The 16,803-nt window shown below is 42.4% G+C and overlaps 1 protein-coding gene across 4 annotated transcripts in view; it reads right to left on the bottom strand.

Annotated features, from left to right (window-relative positions):
- The window catches only part of LOC113656789 (protein unc-13 homolog B), a 75,410-nt gene that overhangs the window by 54,328 nt on the left and 4,279 nt on the right, over positions 1 to 16,803 (bottom strand). For 3 of the 4 annotated variants that reach the window (XM_047818337.1, XM_047818335.1, XM_027168186.2), the window contains exons 2-3: positions 14,818 to 14,847; positions 4,336 to 4,435 (exon numbers count right to left, since the gene is read on the bottom strand). In XM_047818337.1, coding sequence (XP_047674293.1) covers positions 4,336 to 4,340 — 5 coding nt within the window. In that variant the 5' untranslated portion in view covers positions 4,341 to 4,435; positions 14,818 to 14,847. Of the gene's footprint in view, positions 1 to 1,854; positions 1,980 to 4,335; positions 4,436 to 14,817; positions 14,848 to 16,803 lie in introns of those variants that run through there. The other variant, XM_047818336.1, reaches the window with a different exon arrangement.

Raw genomic sequence — 16,803 nt, 5'->3', positions numbered from 1 at the left:
GTTCTGTTAGAGACCCTGATCTCAGATCTCGGGCCCAGGACAGAGCAGGTTCTGAGTAACACAGAACCACAGATACATCAGAGACAACAAGAACAATGCTGATATTTTAGAGGAAATATTACATGATACAGTATCACTGAGAAAAACAATGGAGAAAAAACCTTGTCCATTCACTGTCCCTTCTGTCCAGTCACTGTCCCTTCTGTCTCATCACTGTCCCTCCTTCCCAATCACTGTCCCTTCTGTCTAGTCACCGTCCAATCATTGTCCAATCACTGTCCCTTCTGTCCAATCACTCCCTTCTGTCCAATCACTGTCCATTCACTGTCCCTCCTGTCCAGTCACTACCTTCTGTCCAGTCACTGTCCATTTACAGTCCAATCACTGTCCGTCCTGTCCAATCACTCATTCTGTCCAATCACTTATTTGAATGTCCATTCACTGTCAAATCAATGTCCATCCACTGTCCCTCCTGTCCAATCATTCCCTTCTGTCCAGTCACTGTCCATTTACAGTCCAGTCACTGTCCCTCCTGTCCAATCACTGTCCGTCCTGTCCAGTCACTGTCCCTCTTGTCCAATCACTCATTCTGTCCAATCACTTATTTGAATGTCCATTCACTGTCCAATCAATGTCCCATCTGTCAAATCACTGATCATCCACTATCCCTCCTGTCCAATCACTCCCTTCTGTCCAGTCACTGTCCATTCACTGTCCTTTCTGTCCAATCACTTATATGAATTTATATATATATATTTATATATTTATATTTACAGCATTTAGCAGATGCCCTTATCCAGAGCGACTTACATTTTTATCTCATTTTTATACAACTGAGCAATTGAGGGTTAAGGGTCTTGCTCAGGGGCCCAGCAGTGGCAACCTGGTGAGTCCATTCACTGTTCATTCACTGTCTCTCCTGCTCTGTTTCTCAGATCGAAGTGAGGAATCTGGACAGGGTGGTGTTTAATAAAAGCTGAATCCAAATTCTGATAAAAACTGATTTATTTATTTGAATGTGAAACAGTGATAAGATCATTAATCTTGATAACAGAGAGAGAGAGAGTGAGTTCGGTGAAGTGGACTTGACACTCGAAGCATCCTCTCGCCTGCATATTCACACCTCTTTTAAAGCTCATTTGCATATTCTTGTGCTTCTCCGCTTCCTCTCTCGGGGACGAGGGCGAGATTTTAAGCAGCTCAGAGACTCGTCTGTAATAACTGTCTGTTAATCGAACACCAGGGACCAGACCTGAAGAAAACTCATGACTGACTCTGCTGCTCTCCTTCAGGCGACTCGTTTAGAGTGAAGGAGAAGAACGAAGGCTGTTACTCCTACACTCAGGTCAGAGGTTCCAGATAACACAAAGCACTGAAAAATCTCACCTGAATGTTCAGCACTAAGGCATGTGTGTGTGTGTGTGTGTGTGTGTGTGTGTGTGTGTGTGTGTGTGTCTGCATGTGGCCTACAGATGCACTGCCCTACAGGTGGCACTGTTGTGTCTCCAGTGGAGCTCCAAAACGACCCTGAGCATTTCCACATGATTTGCTTTGTTAAAGAAAGTCATCTTTACACTTTACACACCGAATATAAGTAAAACTATAAACCCAAGCAGAACCTGTATTTATTCATTCATTTAAAAACACCTGCTCGAAACCAGCAGCTCCTGAGCTGCAGAGAAGGTCCTGAAATTACAGCTCAGGAAAATAACCAAAGCTTCTGGAAACTGAGTTGCAGGTCATGTGTTGAGGTAAAAAGAAACAAATACAGAGAACAAACAAAACAGCAAACTCTCCATACGAGAGAGGGCGAGGAAGGCAAAGCAACAAACAAAACACAACATCAACACAAACCTGACTACAAACTGCACAGGAACCAGAGCTGGAGTAAAGCTACTGATTAGAGGAGAACTGGAGAGGTGTGAGAGCTTAGAGACGCCTGACAAGGTCATGTGACCTGCAGGGGCTGATGGGTAACGTAGTCAATTGCTGAGTTCATCTACTTTATCTCACAGTTTATTATACAATCTTACAAATGATCAAAACTATCAACAGTGTGAAATCATCACAGTTAAAACCTTCACAACAATGGCTAATCTCTTTATTCCACTCACATACAGTACACCCACACACACTCACACTCACACACACCCACACACACTCACACACACACAGCGACTGATTTGCTTATCCCACTAACAAACAATCCCATGCAAAATATACACAAGTCAATCACGTGCCAGGTAAGAACTCTCAACCATGGACACACACACACACACAGACAGACAGACAGACAGACAGACAGACAGACAGACAGACAGACAGACAGACAGACAGACAGACAGACAGACAGACAGACAGACAGACAGACAGACAGACAGACAGACAGACAGACAGACAGACAGACAGACAGACAGACAGACAGACAGACAGATAGATGTTGATTTATTATGGGTTGATGAGTACACTGGGGGCACTGAGGCACACAGACCAACAACCACGGTACTGAAACACAGATTGAAACTTGGAAACAGGATGTGTGTGTGTGTGTGAGAGAGAGCAAGAGAAAGAGAGAGAGAGAGAGAGAGAGAGAGAGAGAGAGAGAGAGAGAGAGAGAGAGAGAGAGAGAGAGAGAGAGAGAGAGAGCCTCCCATCACTACTGTTTGGTGCATAAACATCTGTTTGTCTTCGTCCAGTTGTTGAGAATCAGACAGTTCAACTAATGAACTGAATATAACATTGTGTGTGTGTGTGTGTGTGTGTGCGTGTGTGTGTGTGTGTGTAATGATGTGACAGCGCTGTAGAAGACCATGTGTCTCTGCTAACTGAGCAGACGGGGAGCCTCTGCGTTCTCCTGCCTCTCTTCATTCTCTTCATTATCTCACAATCTCTTTCACTTCCTCTCTGTCTGTCTGAAATTTATCCATCTATCTGCAGCTCACACACACACACACACACACACACACACACACACACACACACACACACACACACACACACACACACACACACACACTCAAACACACACACACTGTCTGTCTCTCTAATCTCCTCAGGGTTTAACCTGCTGATGAGTGGACAACAACGCAACGCTTTAATCCAGCACACAGGATCTCCCCATCACACACACACACACGCACACACACACACACACTCACACACACACACACACACACACACACACACACACACACACACACACACACACACACTCACACACACACAAAACCTAGAGAGCTTAACACTCAATCCCTTGCTATATGAGGAATGAGTCCTCCTGATTGTTCTGTGCACACAGCTGCGAATTCAGCTCCTCTCTCACAGGAGTTTTATTTCTTCCGTCTTTCACACCAGCTAACACACACGTCACACTTATCCTAATACATCATTGTTTCTATAGTAGCACATCATTTACGGCTATGTGTACATACTCCACATAAGTGTGTTGTAAAGTTTTCTTAAAGTGAGGAGATGTGTTTGTGGTGAAGGAGTCGCCAGTGTCAGTGATGTGGAACAGTCAGTGGTGAAGCTGGAACATCTTTAGGACAGAAGAGTTTTTCTGAGAGAATAAAGAGAGACTAATGAGAGTGTGTGTGTTTATAGCTGCTATAATGTAACCTGGTCTTACATTCTAACTATAAACTGGTCTGTCACTAGCTTCAGAGCTAAACTGCATGAGTCAGCATGAGTGTGTGCTGAGGATCACTGTCCTGTTTGTACATAACACACACACACACACACACACACACACACACACACACACACACACACACACACACACACACACACACACACACACTGTACACCAAGGAATGTGCAACAATAAAGGAGGTGCGTCCTGTTCACCTGTCATTCACAGTAAAGGAGGTGTGTCCTGTTCACCTGTCAATCACAGTAAAGTGGGCATTTCCTGTTCACCTGTCAGTCAAAGTAAAGGGGTGTGTCCTGTTCACCTGTCAGTCACAGTAAAGAGGGTGTGTCCTGTTCACCTGTCAGTCACAATAAAGTGGCCGTGTCCTGTTCACCTGTCAGTCACAGTAAAGTGGGCGTGTCCTGTTCACCTGTCAGTCACAGTAAAGAGGGTGTGTCCTGTTACCTGTCAGTCACAGTAAAGTGGGCGTGTCCTGTTCACCTGTCAGTCACAGTCAAGGAGGTGTGTCCTGTTCACCTGTCAGTCACAGTAAAAGGGGTGTGTCCTGTCCACCTTTGAGTTTGAGTTTCAGCATTAAACTGACAGCTCACTTAAAAAGTCACAGAAAATTCATCAAACAATCAGAGGATCATGAGCACAGCTCTGTGTGTGTGTGTGTGGGGGGGGTGTAGTTAAATACTCACAACATGAAGTCCTGCTCCCAGCATGGTTGATCTCCACGCACTGTGACGGTTGTGCTCTTAACATTCTGAACCTTCAGAGTCACATATACATTAAACTTATCTGCAAAAGACACACAAACACACACACAAACACACACACACACACACACAAACACACACACACACACATACCTTTATTAACACACCATGTCAATGATAATACAGGGCCAAGCATTAAAGAGGTGTGATGTTTGTGTAATAATAAAGGGTTAGAAGTAGTTGGCTATTCAAATAGTGTTTGACATATCACACACACACACACACACACACACACACACACACACACACACACACACACACACACACACACACACAGGGGAAACGCATGAGTGTTGTGAACTTCAGCTGTGTTAAATGTCAGGAATGGAGCAGGACATGAAACACTAAATGAGTGATGGCAACTTGATGTTACATATATGTACACACACCCTGTAGACATGTGTGTGTGTGTGTGTGTGTGTGTGTGTGTGTGTGTGTGTGTGTGTGTGTGTGTGTGTGTGTGTGTGTGTTTAAATATTCATGGCTTTATGGAAATGATATTTCTGCACAGGCACACGGAGGATTTCATCACACTGTCACAGGTTAGGACAAGCAGATGTAATTAAATCTAGATAGAAAATGTCAGTGCACTAGCAGACTCTCGCGCTATAGCAGGGTGGAGGGACAAAAACCCAAGATGGAGAGAGACAGTATGCTACCTCTCTTCTATATCATCCTGCACACCAACACAACAAACCAGTTTTTATTAGTTCATGTTGATCTCTCACAATAATCTGATAAACACCACCATAACCTCAGGCAGCCGACCACAGGACGAGACATACTGCACCATCCAGCAGAGCCAGTCAAGTCGCTAGCTGTTAGCCATTAGCAGCTAATCTGCTCTGTTTCTGATTTGCACTGATAGTCCATAGTTTGTTCTATTGCTTATGTAATTTATTCAGGTCCTTTAGTTCTGAGTTATATTACTAAAAGGACAAACATTTATTTTCAGCTGTAGTTGAATGAAAGTGTGTGTGTGTGTGTGTGTGTGTGTGTGTGTGTGTGTGTGTGTGTGTGTGTGTGTGTGTGTGTTTGCAGACGAAGTGTTGTGTAATCTAATCTATAATATAAAGATATGAGCAGATGGCCATGTGTGTAATTGGCAGAAACTTTAAGGTTAGTGTTACATGACACACGGACTCTGTGTATAAAACACAAACCCACACGTCCTCCTGTACTCCTTTTACACGCTGCTGTGGTGTGTTTGTGTCTCTGTGCTCTGTGACATTTTATCTTTAGGTCAGTCTGACACTCCAGCTCTGTGCCTCCATTATTATTATTATTAATGTCATCTTCATCCAGCGCTCTGCTGTCTCACACTAATCCAGTCCTTCACTCACACCAAATAAACCAGAGAGAGAGAGAGAGAGAGAGAGAGAGAGAGAAAGAGAGAGAATGGGGGCAGATAGAGGTGGGGGTTAGAGAGAGGGGGTAGCTTCATATATGTTTGTCATTTCAAGCCCTTCTTTAAAATGTAATCCCAGGTTTTATTAGACTTCACTCCATATCTCTTTACTCACACCCTCACTTACACTCTCCCAGTCACACACACACACACACACACACACACACACACACACACACACACACACACACACACACACACACACACACACACACACCTAAGAAGCACTCAGCCCTGATGGAGCCTCTTGAATGACGAGTGGAGCTTGGAGTGAAGATGAGAGAGATGGAGGTGAAGAAAATCAAAGATGTGTGTGTGTGTGTGTGTGTGTGTGTGTGTGTGTGTGTGTGTGTGTGTGTGTGTGTGTGTGTGTGTGTGTATGCGGGTGGCAGCAAGGGGCAGACTCCAGATTTTAGTAGAGACTCCATCAGGGTCCTAGACAATTGTGTTATAGCATGTTATAATGTTCTCACTGAATCTGTATAATAGAATATGTTGTAGTGTTGCAGTGTAGTGAAGTGTTACAACTGTACACAGTGTTAGTGAGTGTGTTACTGAGAGTGTTAGTCTGAGTGTTAGTGAGAGTGTTAATGAAAGAGCTAGTCTGAGAGTTTTAGTGACTGTTAGTGAGAGTGATGGTGTTAGTGAGAGTGTTAATGAGACTGTTAGTGAGAGTGTTAGTGAGAGTGAGTGTGTTAGTGGGAGTGTTAGTGAGAATGTTAGGGACAGTGTTAGTGAGAGTGTTACTGAGTGTTAGTATTACTTAGAGTGTTAGTGTGAGTTTTATTGTTAGTGAGAGTGTTAGTGAGAGTGTTAGTGAGTGTCACTGTTACTTAGTGTTAGAGTTATTGTTAGTGAGAGTGTTAATGAGAGTGTTAGTCTGAGAGTTTTAGTGACTGTTAGTGAGAGTACCAGTGTTAGTGAGAGTGTTAATGGGACTGTTAGTGAGAGTGTTACTGTTAGTGAGTGTTAGTGAGAGTGTTACTGTTAGTGAGAGTGTTACTGTTAGTGAGTGTTAGTGAGAGTGTTACTGTTAGTGAGAGTGTTAGTGAGAGTGTTACTGTTAGTGAGAGTGTTACTGTTAGTGAGAGTGTTAGTGAGAGTGTTACTGTTAGTGAGAGTGTTACTGTTAGTGAGAGTGTTACTGTTAGTGAGAGTGTTAGTGAGAGTGTTACTGTTAGTGAGAGTGTTACTGTTAGTGAGAGTGTTACTGTTAGTGAGAGTGTTAGTGAGAGTGTTACTGTTAGTGAGAGTGTTACTGTTAGTGAGAGTGTTAGTGATAGTGTTAATGAGACTGTTAGTGAGTGTGTTAGTGAGAGTGTTACTGTTAGTGAGTGTTAGTGAGAGTGTTACTGTTAGTGAGAGTGTTAGTGAGAGTGTTACTGTTAGTGAGAGTGTTAGTGAGAGTGTTACTGTTAGTGAGAGTGTTACTGTTAGTGAGAGTGTTAGTGAGAGTGTTACTGTTAGTGAGAGTGTTAGTGAGAGTGTTACTGTTAGTGAGAGTGTTACTGTTAGTGAGAGTGTTAGTGAGAGTGTTACTGTTAGTGAGAGTGTTAGTGAGAGTGTTACTGTTAGTGAGAGTGTTACTGTTAGTGAGAGTGTTAGTGAGAGTGTTAATGGGACTGTTAGTGAGAGTGTTAGTGAGAGTGTTACTGTTAGTGAGTGTTAGTGAGATTGTTACTGTTAGTGAGAGTGTTACTGTTAGTGAGAGTGTTAATGAGACTGTTAGTGAGAGTGTTAGTGTTACTGTTAGTGAGAGTGTTAGTGAGACTGTTACTGTTAGTGAGAGTGTTACTGTTAGTGAGAGTGTTAGTGAGACTGTTACTGTTAGTGAGAGTGTTACTGTTAGTGAGAGTGTTACTGTTAGTGAGAGTGTTAATGAGACTGTTAGTGAGAGTGTTAGTGTTACTGTTAGTGAGAGTGTTAGTGAGAGTGTTACTGTTAGTGAGAGTGTTACTGTTAGTGAGAGTGTTAGTGAGAGTGTTACTGTTAGTGAGAGTGTTACTGTTAGTGAGAGTGTTAGTGAGACTGTTACTGTTAGTGAGAGTGTTAGTGAGAGTGTTACTGTTAGTGAGAGTGTTAGTGAGACTGTTACTGTTAGTGAGAGTGTTAGTGAGACTGTTACTGTTAGTGAGAGTGTTAGTGAGAGTGTTACTGTTAGTGAGAGTGTTAGTGAGACTGTTACTGTTAGTGAGAGTGTTAGTGAGAGTGTTACTGTTAGTGAGAGTGTTAGTGAGACTGTTACTGTTAGTGAGAGTGTTACTGTTAGTGAGAGTGTTAGTGAGACTGTTACTGTTAGTGAGAGTGTTAGTGAGACTGTTACTGTTAGTGAGAGTGTTACTGTTAGTGAGAGTGTTAGTGAGAGTGTTACTGTTAGTGAGAGTGTTAGTGAGAGTGTTACTGTTAGTGAGAGTGTTAGTGAGACTGTTACTGTTAGTGAGAGTGTTATTGTTAGTGAGAGTGTTAGTGAGAGTGTTACTGTTAGTGAGAGTGTTAGTGAGACTGTTACTGTTAGTGAGAGTGTTAGTGAGAGTGTTACTGTTAGTGAGAGTGTTACTGTTAGTGAGAGTGTTAGTGAGAGTGTTAGTGAGAGTGTTACTGTTAGTGAGAGTGTTAGTGAGAGTGTTACTGTTAGTGAGAGTGTTAATGAGACTGTTAGTGAGAGTGTTACTGTTAGTGAGAGTGTTATTGTTATTGTTAGTGAGAGTGTTAATTAGACTGTTAGTGAGAGTGTTAGTGAGAGTGATAGGGTTAGTGAAATTGATAGTGCTAGTGAGAGTGTTAGTTAACATGTTAGTGAGAGTTTAGTGAGTGTTAGTGAGAGTGTTAGTGAGCGTGTTAGGGACAGTGTTAGTGAGAGTGTTAGTGAGTGTGTTAGTAAGAGTGTTAGTGAGTGTGTTAGTAAGAGTGTTAGTGAGAGTTTAATGAGTGTGTTGGTGTTAGTGGCAGCGAAGTGAGAGTAAGTTTTAGTGTTACTTGGAGCGTTAGTGTTATTGTTAGTGAGAGTGTTACTGAGTGTTAGTGAGAGTGTTACTGAGTGTTACTGAGTGTTAGTGAGAGTGTTAGTGAGAGTGTTACTGAGTGTTAGTGAGAGTGTTACTGAGTGTTACTGAGTGTTAGTGAGAGTGTTACTGAGTGTTAGTGAGTGTTACTGAGTGTTAGTGAGAGTGTTACTGAGTGTTAGTGAGTGTTACTGAGTGTTAGTGAGAGTGTTACTGAGTGTTACTGAGTGTTAGTGAGAGTGTTACTGAGTGTTAGTGAGTGTGTTACTGAGTGTTAGTGAGTGTTAGTGAGAGTGTTACTGAGTGTTAGTGAGAGTGTTACTGAGTGTTAGTGAGAGTGTTACTGAGTGTTAGTGAGAGTGTTACTGAGTGTTACTGAGTGTTAGTGAGTGTTAGTGAGAGTGTTACTGAGTGGTAGTGAGAGTGTTACTGAGTGTTAGTGAGAGTGTTACTGAGTGTTACTGAGTGTTAGTGAGTGTTAGTGAGAGTGTTACTGAGTGGTAGTGAGAGTGTTACTGAGTGGTAGTGAGAGTGTTACTTTGTGTTAGTGAGAGTGTTATTGAGTGTTACTGAGTGTTAGTGAGAGTGTTACTGAGTGTTAGTGAGTGTTACTGAGTGTTAGTGAGAGTGTTACTGAGTGTTAGTGAGAGTGTTACTGAGTGTTAGTGAGAGTGTTACTGAGTGTTAGTGAGTGTTAGTGAGTGTTAGTGAGTGTTACTGAGTGTTAGTGAGAGTGTTACTGAGTGTTACTGAGTGTTAGTGAGAGTGTTACTGAGTGTTACTGAGTGTTAGTGAGAGTGTTACTGAGTGTTAGTGAGAGTGTTACTGAGTGTTAGTGAGAGTGTTACTGAGTGTTAGTGAGTGGTAGTGAGAGTGTTACTGAGTGTTACTGAGTGTTACTGAGTGTTAGTGAGAGTGTTACTGAGTGTTAGTGTTAGTGAGAGTGTTAGTGAGAGAGTTACTGAGTGTTAGTGAGAGTGTTAGTGAGAGAGTTACTGAGTGTTAGTGAGAGTGTTAGTGAGAGTGTTAGTGAGAGAGTTACTGAGTGTTAGTGAGAGTGTTAGTGAGAGTGTTAGTGAGAGTGTTAGTGAGAGTGTTAGTGAGAGTTACTGAGTGTTAGTGAGAGTGTTAGTGAGAGTGTTAGTGTGAGTGTTAGTGAGAGTGTTACTGAGTGTTAGTGTTAGTGAGAGTGTTAGTGAGAGAGTTACTGAGTGTTAGTGAGAGTGTTAGTGTGAGTGTTAGTGAGAGAGTTACTGAGTGTTAGTGTTAGTGAGAGTGTTAGTGAGAGTGTTACTGAGTGTTAGTGTTAGTGAGAGTGTTAGTGAGAGAGTTACTGAGTGTTAGTGAGAGTGTTAGTGTGAGTGTTAGTGAGAGAGTTACTGAGTGTTGGTGTTAGTGTGAGTGTTAGTGAGAGAGTTACTGAGTGTTAGTGAGAGTGTTAGTGAGAATGTTAGTGAGAGAGTTACTGAGTGTTGGTGTTAGTGTGAGTGTTAGTGAGAGAGTTACTGAGTGTTAGTGAGAGTGTTAGTGAGAATGTTAGTGAGAGAGTTACTGAGTGTTGGTGTTAGTGTGAGTGTTAGTGAGAGAGTTACTGAGTGTTAGTGAGAGAGTTACTGAGTGTTGGTGTTAGTGTGAGTGTTAGTGAGAGAGTTACTGAGTGTTAGTGAGAGAGTTACTGAGTGTTGGTGTTAGTGTGAGTGTTAGTGAGAGAGTTACTGAGTGTTAGTGAGAGTGTTAGTGAGAGTGTTAGTGAGAGTGTAGTGTTGCTGTGAGTCTGTGCGATGTCTACAGGATGTTTCCAGAATGTTTTGTTGTGCTCTGTGGAGTTTTGTTTGTGGAAGTGAAAATTATTAGTAAGAAGTGGAGGATGTCTGTAGTCACAAGAGAGACAGTTATATTGGAGAAGAGGATGATCTTCTGAAAGTTTTATTAAAAAATAAAAAGATTGTAATTTAGAGTTAAGTAAACAGCCCAGTCTCCTCTGTCTGACACACACACACACACACACACACACACACACACACACACACACACACACACACACACACTATCTCTCTCTCTCTCTCTCTCTCTCTCTCTCTTATATAGTGCCTGTGTGAGAGCCACAGGAAGTTGAGTATCATTGAAGCTCTAATCACTACATCACTCTATCATACAGTAGATTATAGAAATATTAGATATTTTATGATGAGTTGGATATAAAGTTCTCTGATTATTTATTGGATTTCTGAAAACAGCTGATTTACAGTTGTGTAACTCAGGTGGTGGGACAAACACTGACTCTCTTTTTAAAATGGGAAAGTAACTGCTGCGTGTGGCTTAAAAAAACATTCAATAAATGTGAGTGGCAGAGTCACCTTCCATCTGTAAGCTGTAACCTGTCACCTGTAACTTGCCACCTGTAACCTGTAACCTGCCACCTGTAACCTGTCACATTCAACCTTCAACCTGCCACCTGTAACCGGTAACCTTCCACCTGTAACCTGCCACCTGTAACGTGCCACCTGTAACCTGTAACCGTCCACCTGTCACCTGTAACCTGCCACCTGTAAGCTGTAACCTGCCACCTGTAACCTACCACCTGTAATCTGCAACCTGTAATCTGCAACCTGTAACCTGCCACCTGTAATCTGCCACCTGTAAGCTGTAACCTGTCACCTGTAACCTGCCACCTGTAACCTACCACCTGTAATCTGCAACCTGTAACCTGCCACCTGTAATCTGCCACCTGTAACCTGCCACCTGTAATCTGCCACCTGTAACCTGCCACCTGCCACCTGTAAGCTGTCATCTGTAAGCTGCCACCTGTAAGCTTCCACCTGTAACCTGCCACCTGCCACCTGTAACCTACCACCTGTAACCTGTCACCTGTAACCTGCCACCTGTAACCTGCCACCTGTAACCTGCCACCTGTAAGCTGTTACCTGTAACCTTCAACCTGTCACTTCCTGGTAACCATGATAGGAACTCTTATGGGAGGGGCAGCAACAGTCCGAAACCTTACAAGTTCAGCAAGAAAAGTCAGAACACTTAAAGAAGGAGCAGGCAACTTGCGCAGAAGGTTGGATTGGTCCAGAGTGTCTGGAAGTGGTCAAGACTATTCATTATATCGTTATGATGACATGTATTACCAGATGTTAGATTAGTCAGAATGACAAATTATCACAGCTGGTGCATCACAATGACCTTCTCAAGAGAAAACAGAATTTTTTTTGCTCTGAGATACTGTTCAATACAGCGGTAAATCTGAGCTCTACTCATAATCCTACACTTGAATGCTATATAAATGTCAGCTAGTCCATCTGTTAGCACTTTTGATTATTAAATCCCACTCTGTATATCTGTGAGTAGAATTAGGGAAGTCTGAATTCTCCTGTCTGATGGTGTGTTAAATTAATTGCCCTTTGTGGGTGATGTAATCGTCCTGAATGTCTGTCAGAGTGCTGGGTATAATTGAGGAACGGTGACTTGGCTCTGCCTCTGTCCCGCAGGCATTTCAGAGGCTGCTAAGGTAAAATACATTTATGTTGTCCCCAAAGACATGCTGTATAAAATCAGGAACAGAACATGTCTGGAGCTGGGAGTGAAATCCCATAATCGCATTCCTTAAGATCATGTGCAGTAAAGCAGCCCAACACACACGGTCCGGTTCACACAGCAGGACACACTTTTATTTATTTCTCTTATATACCTCTTACGCTGAGTGTTTGCAATGCAAAGGATGACTGACCAAACCTGATTTGTTTACTGAGAATCTTGCCACATTTGCAGGTAAATTCATGCTGGTTACCATGGAAACGACAAAGCCCTGCGTATCCTGAGAGGCGTAGGTGAAGGGTAGAAAGTCGGACGCTGTGGGTTAAAGCTGCCACGATCCTGTGAAACTACGTGAGGTAAAAGTCATTAGATAGTAAGCTTCAGATACACTGATCATGTCTGGGACACTGACACTACACAAACATGACAATCACAATGTTTTACTTCACAGTTTCTCAGCATCACTGTCATGTTGAACCCATAATTCCCTTCACTTCCCTCGGACTCTTCTCATACCCTCTGACATCCAGCCACAGAGACAAACAGAAATACTACACAACATAAATATCTGAATGAAAGTGAAAGTGACGTGACATACAGCTAAGTATGGTGACCCATACTCAGAATTCATGTATAGATTTCCATGAAAGATAAACTCTGCAGCAATCTTTACAATTACTTGACATTAGGACTGTGGTGGTTAAGTGAAAGGGGTCAAGAGCATTAAAATTATTTTTTTACCCCAGTTCCCAGTCTCTCTCTCTCTCTCTCTCTCTCTCTCTCTCTCTCTCTCTCTCTCTCTCTCTCTCTCTCTCTCTCTCTTTCTGTGTGATTATAAGTGTTATTTATTAGAGAGTGGACGTGACAGTCGAAAGGTCATGAATTATGTATTTATAAGCTCACTCTGCTCTTAATTAACACTCATCAAGATGTCACTTACATACACACACACTAAATATTTTCAATATAGTTTATAGACCAAATGATTGAATGATTGCATGCAAATTGTTTATCATTAGTTTAGAAACTAACTGAGTAATAATGAGGAAAATAGATAAAGCGAGAGCATGTGTGTGTGTGTGTGTGTGTGTGTGTGTGTGTGTGTGTGTGTGTGTGTGTGTGTGTGTGTGAGCGTGAGTTTCTGATTAAAGCAGCTCTACTGGATCTGGTCAATGTGCCTCCCCTGTGACAGAGACTCAGACACTCGATAAAACGAGGCACAGAGACACTCCAACCCCGATCTAATCAAATCTGACAGACAGACAGACAGACAGACAGACAGACAGTTATATATATACTAGTATTGCCCAGACAATGTGCAGATCTGCCAAACTTCACACAGACTCAGTGGTCATTAGGTTCAATGGTGTGATTAAAGTCATAGTTCATGATGGAAATCAAAGCAAAGTTACACAGAGAGCACCAAGGAAACCAGAACCAAGCCAGTAACCCGGAAACACAGAACCCAGAAAAACAGACGCAGGAAACACGGCTTAGTGCTAATCAACAAGGATCTTCACTAAGGCTTCTGACCAGGAATAAAAAAACAACAGAACATAAATACAGTGTGGATCATGTGGATGAGTTAGAAGTGAAAATAGGGTGAGACAACAACCCAGTCAGACAGACAGACAAACAGACAGACAGGGTGATAAAGTGAGAAAAGAGGAATGATAATTGGGGTTTATTAGAGACTTTTGTTCCCCATGAGAGGAAAAAGTGCCCTCTGGCAAACCAGTAAACCAGATCGCTGCTTAACTAGGCCAAACACACACACATCTGATACTTCTCTTCATTTTACAGCTAAACAATTCATCTTCTTCAGAACTTCCATCAACAATGAGTTTATTTCGGTCCTAATAGAACACACACATAAACAAAGCTCATGCCAAGCTCAATCTGTGTGTGTGTGCAGGGTGCTACACCTGTTTGTACAGACTGAATCGGTTCACTTGCTGTGTGGTTTTTGTTTGGTTTCACTCTCCACAGTAGAGTTGAGCTATTTGACAAAACAATCGTATCACAACACTTTTTCTGCGATATGTGACGTGTCTCCAGGATGTAGGTCTGCTTACAAAACTGCTAGTTACAAAATATCCTCATAAAACTTCAACAAACCATTAACACTAGTGTGCAGAGACCACAAAGTCCTCACAGAGAACAGTGAGAACTATAATCATGAGTTTAAAACATGTTGCTCATAACGTTTTGTGTATATTTCTCCATTTGCAGAACTTCACGTTTCACTCGCTGCAGTGAGTCGATTCAGTGTCGATTCACTTTCTCAACACTGCTCACTCATAAAGGGAGCTTTTCCCACCTTACTCAGTGTCATCACCTGCCTCGAGAACCACACTGAAAAGGAGAACACACCAGGTGTGTGTGTGTGTATGCATGTGAGTGAGAGTGAGAGGGAGAGAGAGAGAGAGAGAGAGAGAGAGAGAGAGAGATTCTTACCTGAAGCTCCGTGCAGTTTGGCCTTTTTCACTGAAACAGAAGAGAAGGTATGTTTATTGATGTGTGTGTGTGTGTTGGTTAAACACATCAATAGCCTACATTGTGGTCAGTTCCGTTCTGCATCATGTACAACGTTATTTCACATTTTTACAGAAATGCAACATGTACATTAATGAATCCTGAATCACTCTTTTAACAGTTCCTGTGAAATAGTCACATGGTGCTGAACCACAAAGCAGCACAAAACCCACAGACTTTTTCAGGTGATAATGTTTAAAAAGTCGATCCAACTAATTATTTTCAGTTCTTCTGCTTCAGGTAGGTTGTAGTTTTGCTCCACTGAAGTAGAAATAGGAAATTGAAAAAGTCTCACTTACACCCACTGGGGATCAGTTTAACAAGTTCAGTGCTGTACAGATGAAGGGTGTGGCTTATGTAAATGAAAGGGGCGTGGCCTACACAAACCTGACGGTGACGGGGTTTAACCTGTCATGCATCTCAGCCACTGATACTAAAGCACAAGTTCACTCATTTACATCCAGTCATCCTTCACTGCACTCACACGCACATAAACATACACACAAACACACACACACACACACACAAAGCTGATCCAGGTCATGAATGCTAATGAGCTAACAGGCTTCACGAGGTGTGTGTGTGTGAGTGTGTGTGTGTGTGTGTATGTTTGTTTGTGTGCATGTGCAAATTGAGCAACACTAAAGCTGAGTTGTGATGATAACTTTTTAATAAAGTGTCAGAGTTTCCTCCTGAGGTCAGTGTGCTGCTGGGAGAAACTGCACTTTGACAGACTGATGCTTTAATATCAGTCAAGAGCTGCATCACATTCTCATGGCTGCGGAAAACACACCAACGCTGTGTGATAATTGGGCTAAAAGGGTGTGTTTGTGTGTGTGTGTGTGTGTGTGTGTGTGTGTGTGTGTGTGAGGGAGACAGTTGTGACAGGTTCTTCTGGGACACATCTGGATTATTCAGTAGACTATTATGCAGCATAACAAGTTACACACACTTTAAAACTCTATAAGCAAAAAAACAGATTTTATCCATTTATCTTTTATCCAATTTTATCTCCTCACTTCACGAACCTTCACCATATTGACTGTTTTTATCTGTTTAGGAGATGTGTCCTGCAAATGAGCTGTTGCTATGGGAACAAGCACATTAATATAAACCTGGGAAAATGCATCAACGTCATCTGACCAATCAGATCTCAGCATCCAACAGAGCATTGGGGTAAATATATTATACAGCAAGGGAACTGTTTTAACATTGTGATGCTATATAAGCACGTGTGTGTGTGTGTGTGTGAGAGAGAGAGAGAGAGAGAGAGAGAGAGAGAGAGAGAGAGAGAGAGAGGGAGAGAGAGACAGAGAGAGAGACAGCAGATGGAATGAGGATTACTCAGATTCTCCCATCCCTCCCCCAGAGCCAGCACGGGAATCCTCCACACTCTGTCTCTTTGCTCCACTTCATCTCTCTGTATTGACTGTATGTGTGTGTGTGTGCGTGTGTGTGTGCGTGTGTGTGTGTGTGTGTGTGTGTGTGTGTGTGTGTGTGTGTGTGTGTTATTTCAACAGCAGAACTACTAGTTTAGATTAATTTTCCCTTACCTCATGAAGCTAATATTCCCTCAGAACAATCAGAGCATCCTTCAGGGGAATATTAAAGGTACAATATGAATCCTGGCTATTTATCAGCCGTCATCCAGCGTCTGTCTCATCTAAAATCTCCCTGTAGTGCGAAAGCCATATTTTTACCCCAAATGTAGTAAATCAACTGCTTCTCTCTAATCTTGGGCTTCGAGTTTCAAATCAGCAGACTTTCAGGATTGTTTTATTTTTTCTCCTTTCTGTTGAAAGTCTACCACAAAGCTACGTCAGAGGGTTTCAGGTGCAAATGTTAGGTTTTTGTGGGTGCAAGAGCTCAGCACCATGGGCTTCTTTATGGACCTCAGTGTCAACTTTA

This window comes from Tachysurus fulvidraco, chromosome 9 (assembly GCF_022655615.1).
Source record: "Tachysurus fulvidraco isolate hzauxx_2018 chromosome 9, HZAU_PFXX_2.0, whole genome shotgun sequence".
Classification (NCBI taxonomy): Eukaryota; Metazoa; Chordata; class Actinopteri; order Siluriformes; family Bagridae; genus Tachysurus; species Tachysurus fulvidraco.
Note: the sequence above shows the minus strand (reverse complement) of the source record. Positions and strands in the feature narration are given on the sequence as shown.